The sequence below is a fragment of the Strix uralensis genome, chromosome 4 (assembly GCF_047716275.1).
Source record: "Strix uralensis isolate ZFMK-TIS-50842 chromosome 4, bStrUra1, whole genome shotgun sequence".
NCBI lineage: Eukaryota > Metazoa > Chordata > Aves > Strigiformes > Strigidae > Strix > Strix uralensis.
Genome location: NC_133975.1, coordinates 29,395,072 through 29,417,066, shown reverse-complemented (window position 1 = coordinate 29,417,066; position 21,995 = coordinate 29,395,072). Strand labels below are relative to the sequence as shown.

General features: G+C 38.4%; 1 protein-coding gene across 10 annotated transcripts in view; it reads right to left on the bottom strand.

Moving 5' to 3' along the window:
• ATP10D (ATPase phospholipid transporting 10D (putative)) overlaps positions 1 to 21,995 on the bottom strand; it is a 55,535-nt gene that overhangs the window by 25,464 nt on the left and 8,076 nt on the right. For 6 of the 10 annotated variants that reach the window (XR_012628667.1, XM_074866103.1, XM_074866108.1 and 3 more), the window contains exons 2-9: positions 17,883 to 18,191; positions 16,927 to 17,121; positions 9,652 to 9,856; positions 5,819 to 5,904; positions 4,618 to 4,724; positions 3,760 to 3,891; positions 2,808 to 2,935; positions 2,409 to 2,661 (exon numbers count right to left, since the gene is read on the bottom strand). Coding sequence is in view for 9 of the 10 variants with exons in the window: in XM_074866103.1 (XP_074722204.1) it covers positions 2,409 to 2,661; positions 2,808 to 2,935; positions 3,760 to 3,891; positions 4,618 to 4,724; positions 5,819 to 5,904; positions 9,652 to 9,856; positions 16,927 to 17,121; positions 17,883 to 18,151 (1,375 nt within the window). In the remaining variant the exon portion in view is untranslated. Of the gene's footprint in view, positions 1 to 2,408; positions 2,662 to 2,807; positions 2,936 to 3,759; positions 3,892 to 4,617; positions 4,725 to 5,818; positions 5,905 to 9,651; positions 9,857 to 16,926; positions 17,122 to 17,230; positions 17,284 to 17,882; positions 18,192 to 21,995 lie in introns of those variants that run through there. The other 4 variants (XM_074866107.1, XM_074866109.1, XM_074866110.1 and 1 more) reach the window with 4 other exon arrangements.

Genomic DNA, 21,995 nt, shown 5'->3' with positions numbered 1-21,995 from the left:
CACCTCCTGATATGTTTTCTAGCCTAATTATTTGACAAATACAGCTTCTAGCAGGAAGTCATTGAAACTGTGTTTCTTATCATTTCTGTATTGGACATCCCCTCACACGCATACACATGTTCTGAGTATTTAATTGAAAAGCAGGTTTCAATAATAAAACTTTGTATTGACACCACATTTGCACCAAAGATATAAATGCAGGTCTGTGCCCCACAAATCTAGCTAGGAAGATCAGTGGTGTAAGAAATCTCCGTGGTAAATGGAAACATACCTATGCTATCACGTGCTTGTTAAAAATGTACCCAAGTGTTTGCACTGGAGTTCTGGGGCAGTGTTTGACCACATGCAAGAGGCTGCAATCTCAATCCAGACAGCAGTGGATCACTGTACACTATTCAGCTTTCAAGACTTTACCTATCACTGTGAAAGCAGCATGCAATGAGCATACACTAGTGGTTCAATGTCTGAATCCGCAGACAGCACAGAAAAACTGTTTTGAGAGCTGTGCATTGCCTATTTATTTCATTAGAGTGTGAATACAAACAATGACATCCTAAGGAAAAAAACAATATTAACATACAGACATCTCCTGCAACACCACTAAATCCCTATTTTTTTCTTATTTAAAGTGGCAGCTACTGTACAGGAGAGACATGAGAAGTGGGATATTCTGTTTTATGTGAACAGGAAACCTATCCACAGTTCAGAGTCCCCAGCTCTGGTGCTCAAAATGAGATGGAAATAGGTTTATTACATCACTTGCGAGTCCTTAAGCTCCTAGCCAAAGTGCAGGAGCTTAGCTAGGTTCAGGAAATGAGCAACCAGATTTGCTAGCCTGTCATACTGAATGACAGTCATTGCTGTTGTGTGCTTCCCTTATGTGCATCCCTTTACCCTGGACAATAGAGATATAAATACAGAAATATATGTACAGACTAAGTGGCTTGTATGCAAAAGACTGTACTGCTGTCTTGCACTGCAACACTTGCTATATGTAGCACGAGACACACTTTCCCTGGCACAATGAGACCTGGATCAGTCATAGCTACATCATTCCCATTACTCTTTGGTTTATCTCTTCTGAAATACTTGTCCTTCCTTTAGGAATTGCTCTGAAAATATATGCTACTTTTTAAGTTGTTCATTCACCAAGTTTGAAACTTAAAAACGTTTCTTTTTGCTTTGCTGTTTTCATCCTTCCTGGTATAATTATGCAAAGCCAAAGCACCACCTGGACACCTGCATCATAAAATTTTCAAAATATGTGCAGAATTTACTGTAAAAACACTTTGTAACCATCTGCTCCTGAAACACAACAAAAGAAGGGCTGAACTCATTCGTTGCTGTGGCCAGCAGGGTGTGCCTTTTGCTCGCAGTTGTGAGCAGTTCTATCTGGCAGCAAACCCACCAAAACCACAAAGGGGAGTTTAATACACAGCTGTGCTTTATGTGTTCACCTGTCAGCACCTCACCTTTGATCTCATATGAAATACTTGCATTGCCCACCAGCAAAATAGCAAATGTCTGCAGCCACAAGTAATTACATACTGTAATGGCAATAAAAACTTTACGGTTTTATCTAATTAATAAAATAGTTAATTGAATCAAAGACTTCATGTCACTTTGCCCAGTTTTCTCTTGTGTCTGCAGTTGTATCCTCTCCTGGCTCCCACAAAGCTTCAAGAAGGCTCTCATGAAATGTATATTGAAAGATGCTACGCTACTAGACAATGAGGCAGCAACTATTCAGCAGCACTACTTGTTGACTTTTTGGCTAAAAATAAACAGACATGTAAGATGTAAGAATACAACAGTCATTATTTCTGATGGAGGTACTTATCTTTACAGCCGTAACACACACATGTACATACACCTGCTTGCCTTGTACCTTAACATTACTGTTAAAGCTCTGACTTCAGCACGTATTTTATTTGGGTTACTGTATCCTCAAGGGCAACAGTATGTCAAATCAGAGCCTTAAGATACACTACATAAAGTTGGCACACTTGCATGGCAGTCAACAGGATGCTAGGTAAGCATTGGCACTCTAGTAGGAAAAAAAAAAAAAAGAGGGCAATTTTCCAATGTTCTGGGTTCTGAATATTGCAAGGAGAGAAGCAAAACACAGTAGGCATGACTCCCTCCAGAGCGAATAAAGAATACTTTGTTTGTGGTATCAAATCTGTTGTAACTTAACCAGCTGCAAAGCAGCAGCCTTCAATTCTCTTAACACACTATACATGAAGGGATCCAAATAATGGGGAAAGATGCATGGCTATTAGTAGGATCAGTCTGAACTCATACCTTCTGTGTGTATTGTCACACAAGTCCACCAGACCCCTACCAAAACTTTCAGCTTCTCTGAGAAGAAAAAAATGACCCATTGTGAACACAGGTTTATGTCTTACCATTTTCCTCATGGCAATACTCCTGTCCTGCAATGCTGCATCTCCGAAAAACCATCTTATTTTCAGTGAGGGTTCCAGTCTTGTCAGAGAAAATGTACTGAATCTGGCCAAGGTCTTCAGCAATATTCAGTGCTCGACACTGAACTGTTGAGTCTGTTTTCTCATGGTAAAAATCAATGTCATTCTGTATTAAATAAATTTGTCCCAATTTGACAATTTCAATTGAAACGTAGAGAGAAACTGGGATCAAGACCTACCGAAATAAAACATGGGGATTAAATAAAACCAAACTCTTTGGCCAGTTACAAACATGAAGTAGCTCTACTGAAGCTGAAGAGTTACTTCAAGGATCTAAATGAGATCAGAATATGGCCCATGTTCAAAGCAGACCAAAGTTACCTGTAATAAAATGATCATCGTCCAGAACATATTGAACCCTGCTAATGTTGGAGGAATCAATTTCCCATCTGGCTCAGGGATGTTAAAAAAAGGTATTTCCGAATACCTACTTAACCAAATTCCATGGCCTTGAAAACAAGAACAAGATAAAGTGAGTCAGTTGTATGTAAAATGTATCACAGTCGAGGGTCATGGTGTTAGCTGTTAAGACTGTGCAGTTCTTCCTAAGCTTTTAAACTACCAGCTTCTCTCTTGAGTTTTTCCCTCAACAGGAACCTCATTAAAATTAATAAGTATCAATGCACACATGAATAAATACCCTGCATGCATTTCTATCAACACCACATCTATACAGCATATCTCAGAATGAAAGGAATACTAACTACACTTGATAAACACTTTTTTTTTTCCCCAGAAACACCTCTGGCAACTAATTGTCCTACCCTTGCTTGTCCAGGTTTTAGCTAACCTGTGAACACCACGTCATCATTATTAAGTGTAGTCTGAAGTTTTTTTAAACATGTTTTAAACACCTTTTTGATTTGTCCTAATAGTCTGTTTAGATTTACTCAAGCTCACTAATCAATCCCTAAAATTTAAAGTCCTTACAACTCTAGTCACACTAGGCCTCTCCCCACCATGCTGTACGTGCATCTCATGTTACCTGAAAAATCCTAAGAGAAAGTAGGAGAGCAATTAGCAAGAGAAAAGAGAAATGAATAACAGGTTCCAGACCTATGAACATGCACAAGGAACATATTTCTTGACCACACTCCAGGTTAAACATGACAACGTGAACTAAAACCTAGCAGCACCCGCAACTGCTAGGGAATTGCATGTGGATAAAAGCAGTTTCTGAGATGGGCTGTTAAAATGAATCAGCCCAAATTAAAACACTGAGTATTGCAGGCTGAGAGAGGAAAATAGCAGGAGTCTGACAATTCTCACTTACCTATTGCACCAGTTAAACACATCAAAATTAGAAGCAGAACACACCAAAGAATATCAGTGTTCACTTTTCTTTCCAATTTACTGCGCTTGTAATGAGGGCCGCTGTTATTCAGCATGGCTTTGGTTTCATGACCTGTAACCACAACACAGGTTGAAATTCTCCAATAGCAGGTATCAGAACCAGAAGTGCTTTATATTTCTAACTCTGGGAAATGGGACATTTCTCTTGAATAGAGATTACAAATATAAGCAAACTAACTGCTTCTACAATATATGAATTCTGCCTCAAAGAAAACTGAACAAGCTTAAACCAAAATCTGTCATGTACATATTAACTTTTATACTGTCAATAATATTCCTTCCTATAGAAATTATCTTATTCTTGACATTTTCTGTATTATTTCTAATATTTTCTACAAAAGCCTGCATGTGCATTACAACTATCTGGCTGGATACATCATATTGATTGGTCTAAAAACCTCTGCCCTTTCACACAGAACACTGAAGAACAGCACTAGCTTCAGTTTTGGTCCAGAAAAAAGTCCTAAGCAAGCCACACATCTCCACGTCCATTTCAAAACCTGGGTTTACCATTGCAGATAATAGTTGAGGACAAGGACCTGTTCACATGGAACAGAGCTGGCTTCCCACGAATAATCACACATATCAGTTCTTTACATCGTTAAAATAAAAACAAGTTTATTCCAGACATGCATTCTTAACACTTCAGCTACAGCTGCCTTCTGTTGGATTCAAGCTTTTACTCTGCTAATGCCCCTTTGTATGATCCTGTTTCTTAGGGCACATCACTCTATCTTGTTTGCAAGGAAATATGTGAAAGCCAGGGTGGTTCACTAACCTGCATATACCACTATGCCTACAACAGCTTCTGTGTTTCTCACTGTGCATCCTCGGAGCAGTAAGTTCTCCTTGCTGAGGCCCACTCTATCCTTGTTTGAATGCTCACTGAAAAAAAAAGCACATTACTTCAGCTGCAGGACTCCAGCAATCACCAGTCAGGCTTTGCAAAATCATTAGGGAGCAGATTTTCCAAAGAAGCTTGTAGTCACTGACTGCCATTCTGACATTTCTGATTGGACTTTTCAAAAGAATGGGGTAACATGCATGCAGATCACCTTTGAAAATCCAGGCATGGAGGCACCATACTAAAATTTTCTTGTGTTTACAAGCCTAGCATTTGCCAGTTGGCACAGGAGAAGTAGGCAACACTACTGAAAAAAGCTCAAGACAAACACTGGAAGTCTGAAAGCCTACGACTTCTACTTGGATTGCCAACATCAGAAAAAATTCAAACAAAATTTAAAATCCCATTTTAAATATACTGTGAGCATTGTTACTCCTGTAGGATACTTTGAGTGCAGGTAGGCCCACTGTTTGTCAAGGTGTTTCCTCAGAGGCTAAGATTTATATATATTTATTTTTATTTTCATATTTCTAACAAGTCAGTGCCCACAGGAAAGAGTGTAGACATTATAACTCTCAGAAACTGAAAATCAGTCACACCATGAAACAGTATTTTGTTTTCCTACTGTCTATAGAAAATCAAAAGATACACCATAAGAGAAAAAGACACAGATAGGTACATTGGTCAAAAGGAGTTTGATCAAGCCACTGATGGTTACAAAAAACAAATCAGAATAGGAGAGGAAGCCAGTCCTTCCCGTTTCCAATTCTGAGCAATGCAGCTTGTCCTATCAGGCCATGGTCCATACGAAATACTGTAGATATCACGTTATAAAGAGCAGATTTGAAACAGCTATTTCAAATATGGAATACACAATTGCAAAACAGCCTGAACTAGGATGTTGAAAATATTCAATACAAAATAAAAAGCACTAGTGAGCTTTCCCAGTTCTCTATCTGCTGCTCAGAAAGCCTTTCTGGAGCTCCATCTGCTGGGCTGCACTCAGAAATGCAGGGGTGAAAACTGCTGTACATATTGTCATTGTTTTTTAAAACAAACATTACAAGCTCTCTGAAAATTAGCAAGAGCACCAAAGCAAATGAAAACAGTTTAAAGAGCCACCAAGCCTACTTACACAAAGCCTCGGAAGCGAGTGAGGTCGTTGTTAGGACTTTCACATTCAATTCTACTGGAAAATTTTTCTGGATCAATTTCAGAGACCTAAGGCCATAGAAAAGAAACCCCAGAGAACTCAGGCAAAATGTGATGGAACTTAAAAACATCATCAATCCATAGGTTCAGATATTACTATCTAACAATCTAGTTTCAAAACTGTAAGTTGCTGTTGTTGTTGATGATCTGCTACTCAGCATAAATCAGACTTAAACAGCATGGAAGGACTTCCTAGCAAATATCAAACCCTGGCAAGTATCAGTTGAATGGCAGGTATTTTGAGACCACTGGAGAAGAGAAAATGGGTGGAAGAGTGAGGAAGAAGAAAAAAAATACAGTGAAAACATCTGAAAAGCAGAGACTTCCCATAGTTTTTTTTTTCATGATAAGTTAAAAAAAAAAAAAAGGTGCTGTCTTCTCTGCAAGGCAAATTTCTTCCGAACAGCCACTGTTCCCAGTACCATGACCAGGATGCTATAAGTGCTAGTGCAAAGAAAGCAGTTAGAACTTTTTAATGATGTTTGAGCCTCACCAGTACTGAAGAAAAGGCTGTTATGAAAGACTAGAAGTACATGTGAATAAAGCACAGGTGAGCTTTTCACTGAAGAGAAAAGCCAAGTGAAATAAATATCCTTTATTAATAAAGAATGAAACCTGACAAGAAGAGAAAAAGTAAAAAGCCTTATCTTTGGAATTACCTGCAATTGCACTTGCAATTTAATTTCGATTAATGTCACATGACTATACCCCTAGCCTCTAGTATAACAGAGGCTAGCCTCTGATAAAACTGAGCCGTTTCCACTCTGAGTACCTTCCACTAACTCTCTGCAAAGTCATTTGTTCTGCTCTTCAGAAAAAAAGAATGACCAATTTAAGGTTTCAGACTTGAAACATAAATCTATAATTCACAGTTGTAATTGAATATGCAGTTACAGGTCTCTGAGAAGGCTGCACTCCCACAACCAGGTGACTTTACACTGGCAGAAGAGCAACTGTGAGGTTAAAACACAATCCTGTAAATAGAATTTGAAGCTCAGAAGACATAATATTATTAACACATACTTTGATTAAAAAAAATTGTTTTGCTGTATTGATTTGTTGCACTGTATTAACCTGAAGTCAATATGAACACAGCCTTAGATCCTGAGTCTCTGTGAATTTAATTAACTATGAAAAACCTCTCTCTCCACTGACGATTCTCATGTTTATTTGTACAGGAAACACAAAACTTCTGTAAAATGTTAGACAGTATAATTGATTCATGCTTTTCACACATTTCACATTGTACAATGATCACAAAAAAGAGCACAAAGAGAGTAAGAACTACCCCCAAAAGGAAGCAAAATAGCCAAAGCAGTTGATTCTTTCCTTCTACAGCCTAGAAACTGTCTCCAGATATGTATTTGAGGTGAAAACATATTTTTGATGGACAACTAAACCATGGTGAGCACAGAAGTTACGTCTACACTCTGCCAGGATAAAAGAGAGGTGACAAAAACTATGTCCAAAAGCAGGTATCTTGATATGGGCATTCAGATCTTCCTGGACTATAAATTACGAAGCTAGGACTGGATTCAATCATCGACCATGCAGGCTGAGAAGGAACTGACCAGTGCAGTCCTGTGGCCTCTCTTATAATGTAACAGGAGACACTCACTGCTCAAGTGACTAGTGCTAATGGCATATTAGCTTCTCCACACCAGTGAATCTGTGGTTGATTCAGCTAACCATATGAGGCGTGGTAGTGAAAGAGATTTATTCCTTCTTAATGGGAAGAAACATTTGAGTGTCTCGGAAGCAGCAGAGCAATGTCAGTTTATTCACTAATATCCTCAGGGAGCAGGTCCTCAGCTGTTTTGTGTATTTCTCTATGAATGCCAAGATCATTGGAGACACTGTGTTCTGTGCCTTGTTACCTGCTGTTACCTATGAAGCCTTGAGTTACTTTCCCAATTTCTCTCCTGTTGTCATTTAAGCATTTTTTTTTAAAAAGTATGCTATTCTAAATTGCCAAAAAATAAATCTTGACTATGAGAGTTTCAGCTCCTGTTTCATGGTTTAATTTTGCCTTGCATTCTCTTAAAGGAGTCCCAAGTGAAAGAACAGGTGCCTCACTGATAACCTTTTTCATTGTGTTTCTGCTTGCTCGGTCACAAAGAAGCAGGACAATACACCCTTGCAAACATGTTAAGTCTTTTCAGTCTTTGTCTTCAGATGTTGTTTAATCTGATGTAGTTTATTCATATTCTTCTGAGCGTAAGAAATGGAGAGGTCTGGCAGTCAGCCTCTTACACAGCACTGCCAGTCTTATTCAGCCTGAGTTTATAAGGACAAAGCCTCTGGCTGAAACTCAGCTGGTGAGGCACCAGAGGTCTGTGAAGTTGACCACAGCTCTACATTTAGAAATCATGCAGTCCTGACAAGAAGACCCTACAATGACTGATTCTTTGGTTTTTTTTTTTTTCCCCATGAATGGTGAAGGAATTGTCACTTTTTTGGACAGTGTGACTCTACCCAGCATTTTGGTGCAAGTTTTCTGAAAACATAGAAAACAGTCTCTTTGAGTGAGACTGAAATCAGACCTTGGTAGCAGGAGCTGGTATGAGATCAGGGCCGCCTCAGTATTATGTAAGCCTGTAGAACCATTTGAATTTTGCCTTGCATAATGATATATATACACAGAAAGACCAAACAGTCCTTTCTGCCTTAATGTTTTAAGATTAAATCAAGAAAGAAAAGAAAAAAGAAAAAGAATGCATATCACTGTAAGGGCGTAAGAAACAGCTCTGTTCATGGATATCACATCATGCCTTTGGTATTACCGTACTTGCTAAGTAACAGGGGAGTCTTAACGCACAAGCTACTTCTCACTTCTTCACCACTGCTGACAATTCAGAAGCAGTCCAGGTAATTTTATCTCCAGAGGACTAAACAGTCTGTTCTTATGGACAGCACAGAGTTTCCCTGCTGTTTTTTTCAGTACGGTGTTTCAGCAGCAGAACTCAGTACCAGGTGTACTGAAGACTGCAGAAATTCCAGGATTCTTTGTTCTTTTGATAACATCATCTTTGTGCCAGCCTCCAGCATTTTGTCTGCTAGGTATAATACTAAATAAACTTTGTCTCGTATTAAAACAATAGCAGTCATCTCTTCAGTATCTGAAAAGGACTTTATGAATTACTTAAAAAGCCTTAACCGTGTGACTTCCACGGTTGAAAAGATGCACAGATCCACCACTTTCCCACCACTACTTGATACGTGTAAACCCTCTGAGACCCAGTGACGCTCAGTCTTGAAAGGGAGAGACTCAGTTAATGCTGTTCACAGTAGGCTTGTAGCAGAAAAATTCTAAGAGTTCCAAAGGTTTTATAAATCACTGAAGGACTAGAATTGGAGCTAAAAACACATTTGCAATATGAAAGAACAGTGAAAGAGAAGACATCATCTGCTCCTCTCTCTAGATCTTCATACAGATCTCCCTTCTAAAAAGATTCTAATTTCTCACGATACACACCATAAATGACTTCTTGACATTTACCTGAATAGTTATTTTTCCTGGCTTGCATTACTTGAAATAGATCTCTGTTTCTCTGGGTTAAGTGAACACACAAAGATTTGCTCCAAAATAACTCAAGCAACAAATTAGAACTATGTTACCTAGTTATTTTGTTTTTACATGGGGATTGCTGAGCTATCAAGAATTAGGCAATCTAGAGAACTAGGTTATTTGTTTTTTTTCAGTTGACCATCTGTCATGTCAACTTTCCTACACCACTAGAAATGCACAATTATCACCTGCTCTGAATATCCTCTCACCACCTGCCTCTGCTTTAGATTGGTTTCTCCATCAAGGCCTGCTGTTTCAATGTAACAGATCCCATCCGGGTCACTAGAATATAACAGCACCATGTCAGCAGGAATGATTTCATTACGTGAAAGACGGATGAAGTCCCCAACATTGACATTTTTCCAGCATTCATCTATGTATTTCTTCTCCTTCCTGAAATACAGATAAAAACAGTAATTTTTTTTACAAACACATAAACTGAAAACTCAGAGAAACACACTAGAAAATTACTCTAATAGTTAATTTATGCTTCCAAGTCATTAAAAAAACTCTGATGAGATAGTCTATTAGCTCAAGGGGAACATAATTATGAAGAATCAGCCATGGGCCCAAGTCCTGTTTCTTTGGGAACTGCATTCCAGGAACCCTCCCAGAATAATTTTAGCTCTATTTAAAATTCAGCCCACTTGCTTCCTGTATTTTCATTATTCCAAGAAATCAAACAGTGTTTTCAGGATTTCTCTTTGAGTCACCACTTTTTTTTGCAATTATGCAACCAAGAACAGCAAATCTTTCTCCCTTCTGATACAGCCTTTCAAAAATGCCTGTCTCCCAAGATGATGAACATCTACCAGTATGCAAAGAATATTCAGCAACCACTTCACTGGTGCTCTGAATATAAATACTTGTACTTATAGGCTTTTAAAGTATCTTTTCCATTAATGTTGAACATAAGTTACCCAGACTCTGTAATACTCAGGGAAGTTAATAAAAGCTCAGGCCCGTCAGCACTGAGTTGTAATTCTTTATTAATACGAAATATCCAGGCATGATGTACATAAGTTTGAGCTGTTTTCAATTTTCCATTTATAGCTGCTGTTTTGTCCTCAGCTGAGATGAAGAATCTTCCTGTAATGTAATCACAGCAGTTTACTGCAAACACAATCAGGTTTAGAGTGGTGAATAGGATGCAAGGTAACAAGCGGCAAGGACTGCTTGATGAGCTAGTTGGAGGCGCACAGTAGTAGACTACTGCAACATGGGTGATGAAACACACCTACAGTTGTTGTTAAAAACACTGCACAGGTATGAATGCAGCAAACGGTGTTTGTAAGAACTGTTACTGCCCTCAGTGACTGTCTGACTTTTCTGCCTTGCACAGAATAACCCTAGAACTCTGTTTAAAGAGAGGAGCGTGTACTCTCCACAGTCTTTGTTTCTCAGTCATCAGACTGGGGTATAGTCCAGGTTGTGCTAGAGCCGTCTTGCATGTTGCGCTTCCTTCCCTGCATCTCATTCTAAGCTGGCCGAGAAGCACACTCACACCAGGAAGATCGGAAGTGCACCTAGATTCTGCAGTGCAGCATAAGCTAGCAAGTTTTTTAACATGGCCATTGTGTGTATGTGTAGACTGGCACTTATCCACTAGCTTTAATCAAAGCTACGTAAAATGCTTCTGATAAATAGTGAAACAGACACTTGTAATGAAGAAAATATCAGAAAAATACGCTCTGTATCAAGCGTTGCACCCATACTTTTCAGACCTGCATTAACTGACAGTACCCTTTTGAAAATGCTTCTCAACAAACAGAAGGCACAAAGCCCACACAATTACTCAGTGTACTGATGACAATTTCTCCAGTGAAGATAAGGTGGAGGTGGTTATATTGCTTTCAAAGTGCAAACAAAGCAAAAAAAAAAAGGAAGCAACAAAAGCTGGCATAAAATTAAACTAGTATAAGCCACATCTGTTTTCTCTTTAAGATACTCATCACTACTTTTCTACACAGATGGAAAACTGTCACAATGTAACACTTAATTAAAGCCACAGCCATGTCTATCACAAGATGGATGGACTCAACACTGCAGGAATTAACTTTTCATACCAGCACATTTCCTTGAAAATAAAGAGGAAAAAAAAAAAATAGTTGAAGGAAAAATTTCTAAAGTAAATTAACAAAAACCAACCCAATAATAGAGGTAAATAGGAAAAGAGAGGAAAGATTTGCTGAAACAGGATGTAAGTCTCAGTTACTGAAGGCATGACTTAAGCTTTGAGGGTTGCAAAGGTACTGACAAAGTAAATCTCTTCAGGAGACTGAGTGAGCTGAAAACTAGTTATCTTTTTTTTCTTTAGAACTACCACTCAGGTATTGAAAACATCTGCATAACTTTTTTTGTAGGCCAATTTACCCCACTATGAAGGCCAAGTGAGTGCAATTAGGGTACAACACCAACTGCAGCAGAATGCCCTAGTCACTCCACAACAGCACCCTTTTACCTCACCCTCCAAACAGGATGGAAAGGATTTGAGAACCCATGAGGGAGGTGGGAGAAAATTAATTCCACAAGCAACCTGTATCTAGAAGAGTTAGAGAAAGGATGGAAACAGAAAGGTAAGCGAGACAAAATAAGCTCATAAACAAAGAAAGCAATGGCATCACTAATGTAGTAAGATAAAAATATCAGGTGAAAAGTTGTCAATTTTTGGCACTGACTTCTACAGGAATTTTTCAAAGTGAACTAGAATTTGCAAAACCACAGAAATATTTGGACATTAAAGATTTTGTGACAAAGGAACCCTTTGATTTATCCTTGAAGTAATAATTTATTAGAGGTTTAAAAAAGGAGAAAAATGCTGTTACTCTCACATCACTGTATTTTTTCTAGCTACCACATATTTCACCAAAAAAAATGAAAACCTTTTTGTCTGTGCTGCCAGTGTTGAGATTAGCCATCAGGAGATGGTAAGTATCATAGAATCTTAGAATCATTTAGGTTGGAAAACACCTTTCCTTCAAGATCATCGAGTCCAACTGTATACCTAGCACTGCCAAGTCCACCACTACACCATGTCCTTAAGCGCCACACCTACATGTCTTTTAAACACCTCCAGGGATGGTAACTCCACCACTTCCCTGGGCAGCCTGTTCCACTGTTTGACAACGCTTTCGATGAACAAATTTTTCCTAATATCCAATCTAAACCTCCCCTGCTGCAACTTGAGGCCATTTAATCTCATCCTATTGCTGCTTACTTCGGAGGAGAGACCAACACCCACCTTGCTACAACCTCCTTTCAGGTAGTTGTAGAGAGCAATAAGGTCTCCCCTCAGCCTCCTCTTCTCCAGACTAAACAACCCCAGTCCCCTCAGCCACTCCTCATAAGACCTGTGCTTTAGACCCTTCACCACCTTTGTTGCCCTTCTTTGGATGTGCTCCAGCACCTCAATGTCTTTCTTGTAGTGAGGGGCCCAAAACTGAACACAGTATTTGAGGTGCAGCCTCACCAGTGCCAAGTACAGGGGGGCGGTCACTTCCCTAGTCCTGCTGGCCATGATATTTCTGATACAAGCCAGGATACCATTGGCCTTCTTGGCCACCTGGGCACACTGCCAGCTCCTACTGACCCAGTTGTCAACAAACGCCCCCAGGTCCTTTTCCACCAGGCAGCTTTGCAGCCACTCTTCCCCAAGCCTGTAGCATTGCATGGGATTGTTGTGACCCAAGTGCAGGACCTGGCACTTTGCCCTGTTGAACCTCATACAATTGGCCTCAGTCCATCAATCCAGCCCATCCAGATCCCTCTAAAGTCCTTCTACCCTCAAGCAGATCAACACTCCTGCCCAACTTGGTGGTGTCTTCAAACTTATTGAGGGTGTACTCGATCCCCTTGTCCAGATCATTGATAAAGATATGAAACAGAACCGGCCCCAGTACTGAGCCCTGGGGAACATCACTTGTGACCAGCCACCAACTGAATTTAACTCCATTCACCACAACTCTTTGGGCCTGGCCATCCAGCCAGTTTTTTACCCAGCAAAGAGTACACCTGTCCAAGCCATATTTCTCTTTTAAATCACTACCTCTTTAATAAACGTGGGACTGAAAGTATATGGTGGTTCTTTTTACTTGATGCACCTGGAGTTCCCACTTTCTTTTTGCCAAGCTGGAGTCTGGGAGAGGAAAGGAAAGCTAAAGGTAAGGAAGAATCTTTTAGAAAGGATTATTCTTTCAAGACCTCAATTCCATAAAGAAAAACTGGATATGAAATTATATCTGGATTTCAAATATATACAATAATTTGCATAAACATGCATTTGTAAAGAACAGTAATAATAGCACATCTACATGCAAGGCTTGGAATGAAATATATGAGAGGTCTGCAGAAGGGGAAAGAAAAGAAGAAAAACGTATCAACCAGCAAAACTATCCATCCTGCTGATGCAGCAGATGGATCATGCACGTATTCTTTATCCCATTCAGCACAAAGTCAGACAAAAAGTTTAACCATCTTTAGTAGTAGGTCAGTGGGAGAATAAAACGATTTTTCCATCATAATCACCTCACCACAGTTCTACTGAAATGTCACAAAGGACATGATTTTAACAGATGCTCAAACAGAAGTGCCTTCACACTTTGTGATTCATGGCTATTTAAATAAGATCCTACTACTTTAAAATGATAACTTGCTCAAAAGGCACACGGTAACTTAAGTATTTAACATCATAGCAACCATTACACACTACATTAAAGTGCATATTAACACATTTTATTGGCTATTGATATCTTTTATTACTCCACAAGGGAAAGATGAGACATAAAAAAACATTTTAAACAACATTATCACATTTTCAAAACAGAAATAACCTTTTCTAGAAAAATCAGCTTCAGACTCTGTGTATTTAAGGCCAAATACAATAATTCTGATCTATCAAATGGATAAATTCCAGAATCCAAAAAGTAGCAGGTTGAAAATTCTGAAACTATGGCTGTCAGACATTTGCCATAAGCAAAAGCAAATAAGGGCAGGCAGGAGGGATCAGATTTGTCAAAAAAGCACAGAAACTAGCATCTAGTTGCTCAGATTTATCAAGGCACTGAGACTGGCACATTTTGCAATGGACAACAGAGCACAGTGAAACTAGTTTCTGTTATGAACAAAGTTAACTTTGTATAAAAGCAAGCCTCACAAGAGTTCAAGAAGTGAGAATCACTGATCTTCCTGAAAATGCTTCACGCAAATTACCTTCAGATACAAACAGATGGCCTACCAGCTTCCAAGCATGACAACTATTCCTTAGTTATGTTGAGATAGCAAGAAAAGCCATTATATTGTGCACTTGTCTCAGTAGCCACGTAGGCATCAGTATCTAATGTGTAAGTAAAATCATCCAGACAGCATGTACAATGCATACAACTCCTCCAGATGAACAAACGCACAGTAAGAAAATAACTGGGAATTGTATTCAACATTAGGTAGTTGTTCATCACGTTTACAATTGATATGACTATGCTTGATTAAATACATGCACTGGAAGAGTAATTACAATTTCTAAAGGATTCTTGTTAAACAAGTTAAGAAATTCTGAATCCTAATGTGAGATTAACAGAAGTTTAAGATAAATCAGGTCACAGGTAGTGAACAAGCATTTTTGTACCAATAAGATTTAATTCTCCTGAACCATGCCTCCATGCTTATTTTTAAAAATAGATTATACTATATAAAGTAATTCATGATAAAGAAACTAAGGAGAAAGAAAAGTTACAAAACCTAAATACTTATAGGCACAAGAAGGAAATTTTACAGATGACTAATACGGTCACTGATTTTCACCCATTTTTGGTGATGAGGGAGGAATCAAGCCAGAAAAGAAGATCAAAAATTAATTCTGCTTCATTGACATTAGTATGAAAATTGCAAGTAACAGACTTTTCAGGAATATGGATATTGAATGCTTCAGCTTTCTGACAATGATTCTTTCAGAGTATAGCAGAATATAATCCAGCTTCTCCCTTAAGCCTTCTCTGCAGACATGAAAAGGATAGAAAATGTTTATCTTCCCTAATAGCCCAATTACTTACTTGTTTCAAGCTCAAATTTTTACAGGTTGAATAGAACGTTACTGGGAAAGCTGCTATATATATCTGTGTTTGCAGAACAAAAAGCTGTTTGTTTTTCCTTTGATGATATAAAATGATAGTCCAGACTTTTTTCTATGGTTTTGCGCTAGCTCTTAAAATACCAATAAAGTATGGCAAATGCCAGAAAGCTGGAGATTCTATCTTCTGAGTAATATCACAACATATTTAAGGTTATGTAGTACCATACTGCAAACCTGCTGCATGGGCTGATTAAGGTCATGTCTACAGTACAGAATTTAGAGTTTGGCATAACCAGCTAGCATATTAAGATTTTAGAAAAGTCTTCATTAGGAAAAGGCGTGTCTTTAAAGAAAATAGGGAGCTTTAAATGTGGTTTGACACTACAGCAACTACTGTATGTTACTGCTCAGACCTTACGGAACTTGTTAAAGTGTCTAACTGCCAATCAACCCTCTTCTACAGGTGCTACTAGTGATGGCTACTACAACACATGAAAAGTGAAGTTTTTCAAAATATTTGTTTCCCTGCATGACCACAGAGCATGCAAGAAAGAAAAAGCGTTCATTATACTTCCTTTATCTTTGTATTTTACAGGCTTTGAGTCTCAGAATATTCTTTTATGACAGGTATAAAAGAAAAACAATAATGTGGGCAGCACTGATGTACACTAGAAGAAGTGTTTTGCCTGTTAATTTATAATATGATCAGTTTGCTTTCCTGTCTTTTTATTAACCGTGCATAATAACTGCCTGTCAGCAAACCTCTCACCACTAGCACACTCCACTCCTGACCTGCACCTACAGTCTCTAATACTGCAGTCCTGCACTGTGCAACAGATGCTAACGTTTGTACCAAACTGTGTGATGGACTCAAACGGAAAATTATCTCATTCTGTTTGGGGAAATGTTATTACATTATGAGTACTTTCTGCTAACATTAGTGAGCTTTACCAATATAGTGATAAATTAGCAACTCTTGAATTTCCATGATGCTTACATTGATTTCAGAGGAATTAAAAACACACCTTTCAAAACAGATGCTATGTACAACAATGCTTAACTAGTCAAACTACCTTGGTTAATACAGTACAAACTCACACATGAACACTCTTGCCTCAACCAAAGAATATTTTTTTCAGCAAATTTTACACTAATTTGCTATCCATTTAGCAAAACTTGTGAACAAGACTCAACTAGGCTAGTCCCTGAGCAACCTGATCTAATTAGACCTGCTTTGAGCAGATGGTTGGACTAGATGACCTCCAGAGACCACTCCCAACTTAAATTACTTTATGATTCTATGAGTATCCATGAAGTAAACCAGATTTACCAACAGCTTTTTCACATATACTCATAATCAAATAATAACAATAAACCAGAACGACCGTTAGTCTCTTACCTGCTATATACTTTGGTTACTAAGTTGTTTATCCGTCTATCCATTTTGTACTTTGAGTAATCTTCCAGACCATCTTTCACTGCAATAATTGTCAGAACCGCTATTAGAGGCAGCATTGTAATTTCTTTCTGGAAGGCTTCCACCAGAGGAACCCAATTTAGGACAACTAGAAATAGGAAATACAAATTGGCAACTCTGAAACAAAGAGAAAAACACAGAAGTTAGACGTGCTAGCAGTCATCCTTATTCCCCCACTCCATGCTATATTGACACTTAAGTTAGCAGTAATTTATCTTTTCTTCACCTCAACTGCAATTTAGGAACTAAGTATCCAGAACTCTGTTTTCACTCTCCAGTCAACAGATTACTTAGCTGCACAGTTGCTCAATATGCATGATCAGAAGATGCAGAAACCAAGAATTTTTCTGTATTTTCAAACCTGTCCTCCAGGCGTATGTCTTCTAGTGAGGCTTTGGTGAACTTGCACTCTCTCAAATTTCCAGGTCTTTTAAACTTAATTTTATCATCTCCTGGGGAAGATGACATGTTTTTAAAAGCGAGCCATCCTACAATCTCCCTACATAACTTTACAAATCACAGCAGTCCTCCAAACAGAAGGAGGATGAAAAACATTGGCAACAGAGAAAGACATGAGGGAAGGGGTGAAATACATTTGCAGGAAATGAGCTGAAAATCCTACTGCAGATTGCAGTGTGGGAGTGCTCCAAAAGCAAGGAACAGAATTAGTGGGAATTACACAAACTATGGAGAAAAGGATTAGATAACACTGATGATACTCAAGAGACTTTGGCCAAATAACACAGATCTTTTCTGAAGTGATAGGCAGGTCAGAAGGAAGAATAATTTTTGAATACCTGTCTATATAGTAACACAGACATTTAAATAAAAGGATTCCACTTCAGAAGAATTACCACAATCAAAAAGGAGTTAATTACCTGTGAAATTGTTCAAATAAATTCCGTGGTAAAAAATTCAATAAAGTATACTTAGTAGTCCGTATTTTGTTGTTCATGTAAAGTTTTGACACTTTTTCATACTCTTCCTTAAAACGTCCCAAACAGGGTATCACTATCCTGTGTTTGCCACTAGTTTTTGATGATTGATAGCACTTGTTACTTGAATTGCTGCTGCTGCTACCTTCTCCACCCTCTGTAGATATCAGTTGCTGCCAACGGTATCGAGCCCATTGGATGGGATCTGCCATTGCGCCTGGAATGCTTTATAATCCAAGGAGTGTGCTCTATCTAGAAACATGTTAAAACACAGCAAGTTACATAGTAATTCTGTAAAGGCTTTTCAACTAAAAAGTCACAGTTACAGTTTTGACTAAGCCTAGGAAAAAAGTAGTTTCCATATTTTGATTAAAGAAAAACAACTGACAGTTAATAGGTTATGTGAGGTCAGGGAGCTCTGCTTCAAAGATTGAATTTATCTCAATTTCATTGACCCTTTCAGGATCCTAGAGTCTGATTACGCTGTTTAAAATGCACAATATTTTTTTAATAGCACCTCACGTAAGCAGCCCACCCACCAGTTTCTCGTGCTGTAGTAAGGCAAAAAAAAGCAGATGAGCTGCTAATTCTGCAGAGAAGAGCATTCTGAAAGGAATCCTTATCTCAGGCACTGCAGTTCTCACTGATGGTTAACAACGTTTATTAAACTCAGGAGTCAACATTATAGCAACAGGCATTTGAGTACAGCCTTAGACCCGAAGTGAGGAATTGCCAGTGAAAGGCACTAAACAGCTATCGTGAACAAAAACCCCTCTTCCTATTGAATTAGAAACAGATTTGAGAATTTTTACTAGCTGATATAGGATGAATAAACTTCATGCCAATGCTTCTCCCCTATTCACCTTAGGTAAGCTCTAGCAATGTACCCAGGAATGTGTTTTCCTAAAGAAAATCAAAGTTCATAGATACAGGTGATACTCACTTTATCAAACCACCCAATGCAGTCGGAAAAGGACTTTTATAAACACAAACCATACTTTAATAGAAGCTCAAAACTTCTGTTTTTTACAATGAGGTTTTTTACAATTTACAATGAGTTTTTACAATTAATAGTTGCTACATTTCTTGCACTACTTCTTCCATAGAAGAGCTCACGTTTGTTTAAAACTATAACTTGCATAAGCCCCAAATCACCAGTACAACTACTTCTCGCTGTAGATTACTTTCCTTCCATCTGGTATCTTACTATCTGCATACATTACAGCAAAATTTTTGACTAAATCCTCTTCCTAAATTCCCCCATAAAAACTGCCTCTAAAACTTGCTGCATCTTTCTAAATGAAATCTCTTTACTACAGACTACCCTACAGAGTCATCAAACTAATCCTGATTTTGGCTTCGATCAACTCAAACTTCTATTCATGTGGTATCTTTCTCTGCCGTTGACAAACGACACTGTGCTGCCCAGATTCCTCCAAAATGTTGCTGTAAAAAGTAATATTCCAAACTATTGATTTGACACCATTTTATCTTCCCTTACGTATCTTCCTTGATTTTTCCTTTCTTCTATTACAATTGCAAAAATCTTGAAACATAGACACAATGTCTTCAGCAGGTCCTATAGCAATGAGGTAGTACTAATATACCTACATCAACCCATTCTGTTCTTAAAAAGAAGATTCTGCAAATTTCCTAAAAAGCCTAGTCCACTGCATCACTACCCTTTAGCTAGAAAGTTTTCCCATAATCACTAACTGGCCTCTTCCTCTCATCAAATTAAGATGGTACATTTTTGTCCTAGCATCATTAGATGTGGATAGTTATTGACGGTTACAATCTTAATGTCTTGGAAGACTGTTACCACACACATGAAACTCATGTTCCTCTTCAGAAACCCAGATCTCCATGTGAAGGGAGAAGAGGAACAAAGAGAGAAAAACAAACCTCTACACAGCATCTCCTCCCAGCATTACCCAGCAGTTCCTACATGAATTACTGTTCTCCCAAGGCCCTTCTGTGATGCTTCCTCAGGCAACGTAAGGGACCAGTCTGAGAAAGAGAGACTTTCCTTTCTTCTCAGTGCTAAGCCTTGTGGTCCCAGTAACCACCAAACTACCAGAGGCAAGCAACTGCTGCACAGGAAGGCAGCTATGTATGGGATTTCTCGAAGGAACAAGAAGGAGGTTGTGAAGATTTTCCAAAATACATGTCATCCTCTTATTTTCACAGAATATGGCATCTTCATAGCCTTGCTCCCTCTAATCCTACTGTCTGTGAGACAGTCCCAAGAGGGACTGCCCTCTGCATAGAGGCTACTATCCCATTTTAGTCAGGGTCAGTCTTTCCTCCAGAGATGGAAACTGACATCTAGAAGCAGCTACTTCACAACAATGAACTACTTTTAAGGTATGGCTTACAGTCAGACATATGAATATTGATCTGTATACACATGAAAGAGATGCTTAAATTAATTTGCACTGAGCCTGAGAACAAGTCTAAAGCTTGGAAGGTAGCCAGGTCTTCAAGAATCTTTAGGGACTGCAGAACGTGTTGCTAGTGGAGTCCATACTTGGCTATGCAAAGCTCTTCAACACACCTAGAGCTCCTAAAAACCAAATGAACACCGACCCATCTACACGAGTCAGGACTGAAGCAAAGAACAAAGTACTGAAAATTAAAGAATTTAAAAAGCTGACTGGCTGAAAAGACGTACTTTCTTCTTTTGTAATAACAAATTTTGGCAGTTCAGCTCTTAAACCCCAAACTTCTCGATTTTGGACAGCATCCTTAAGGCTTGGCCATTTTGAAGAAACAACATTCTCCTTAACTGTCTCTGCTGTGACAAATCAGTAATTTCACAAACAGATCTTATGCAATGAGGGGCCTTTTTAAATGTTTGCTTTAATTAACAATGTGCTGGATTATCAGGGAGAGTTTTAACATGATTTGTTCTTTGTCCTGTTAAATTTATCAGTCTCTTTCAAGCTTCCATCTTTAGCATGAATTATACAGGGTGTGTCAATTAACTGTACTTTTGCTTGAAAGAGTAATTCTTTGCCCAAGTGCAGTAAACTGACATATCTCTACATACTGTTACAATGTACAATATCCTTGTAGAAAATGTAAGTAAACACCACAAAATTTTTCAAGATGTCATGAGTCAGATATTTAAGAGCAGGTTAGATTTGTAGAGAAAATCATGTTTTCATAAAATCATCAAACAAATATCTGACACTAGTGACTTCTGTGACCAGAAGTAGCAGCAAAAGTAAAGAAACTTCCAGGGCTAATGCAAATGCAAAGGCTTTAAATAGCAGATCCTGTTTACTCAGTGAAAATTATACTGGGGAAAAAAAAAAAAACCTATACAGCTAAACCAACTTTAAAAGCTTAAGAATTATATTATCAGTAACATGCAAATAAAGATGGGATAAGAGAGTTGAGAATCAGGAAAAACAAAAGTAAAAACCTGACAAATTTCAAAAGCTAAATTCTAGCTCTTTTTGGTTTTCATAATTTATTACCTTTTGTAGCATTTGATACCTGGTGACCACTGTTTAAAAATAAAGTGGGAGGTGGCTGCGAAAGGACTGGACATTTTAAGGTGACAGCATGTTAAGACAGAATTCCTCACCACTGAATCTGGAGCCAAAGGTTTAAACTGCATACGTCATGTTACTGAAGAGCAGTCACCCCCCACCACACATGCATCCCTGACTCCTGACACCACTGCAAAATTCCACCCTACCCGTACTCATCCTCCTTAAGAGAAACAGAGCTTAAAAAATAACAGGAAACATCAGATTCAGTTGTGTGCACAGCATATTTCTGCCAGTATCCCCAGCATTTTATTTTAACAACTTTTAAGAAAACTCTGAAAAAGATTGTACGGACAAGAAATAACAAACACAAAACCACCACAACCACACCACACTGGAAACACCATATGAGAAGTAACAAGTAATCTCCTATGATCAAAAAGGTGAATCAGACAATTAACCAGCATCTTGGGGAAAAATGCATCTGGATCTCAGACTCTGCTACAACGCCCTCTGACTCACCTGGGATTTGACTGAGCTACTATTTTTAAAAAAA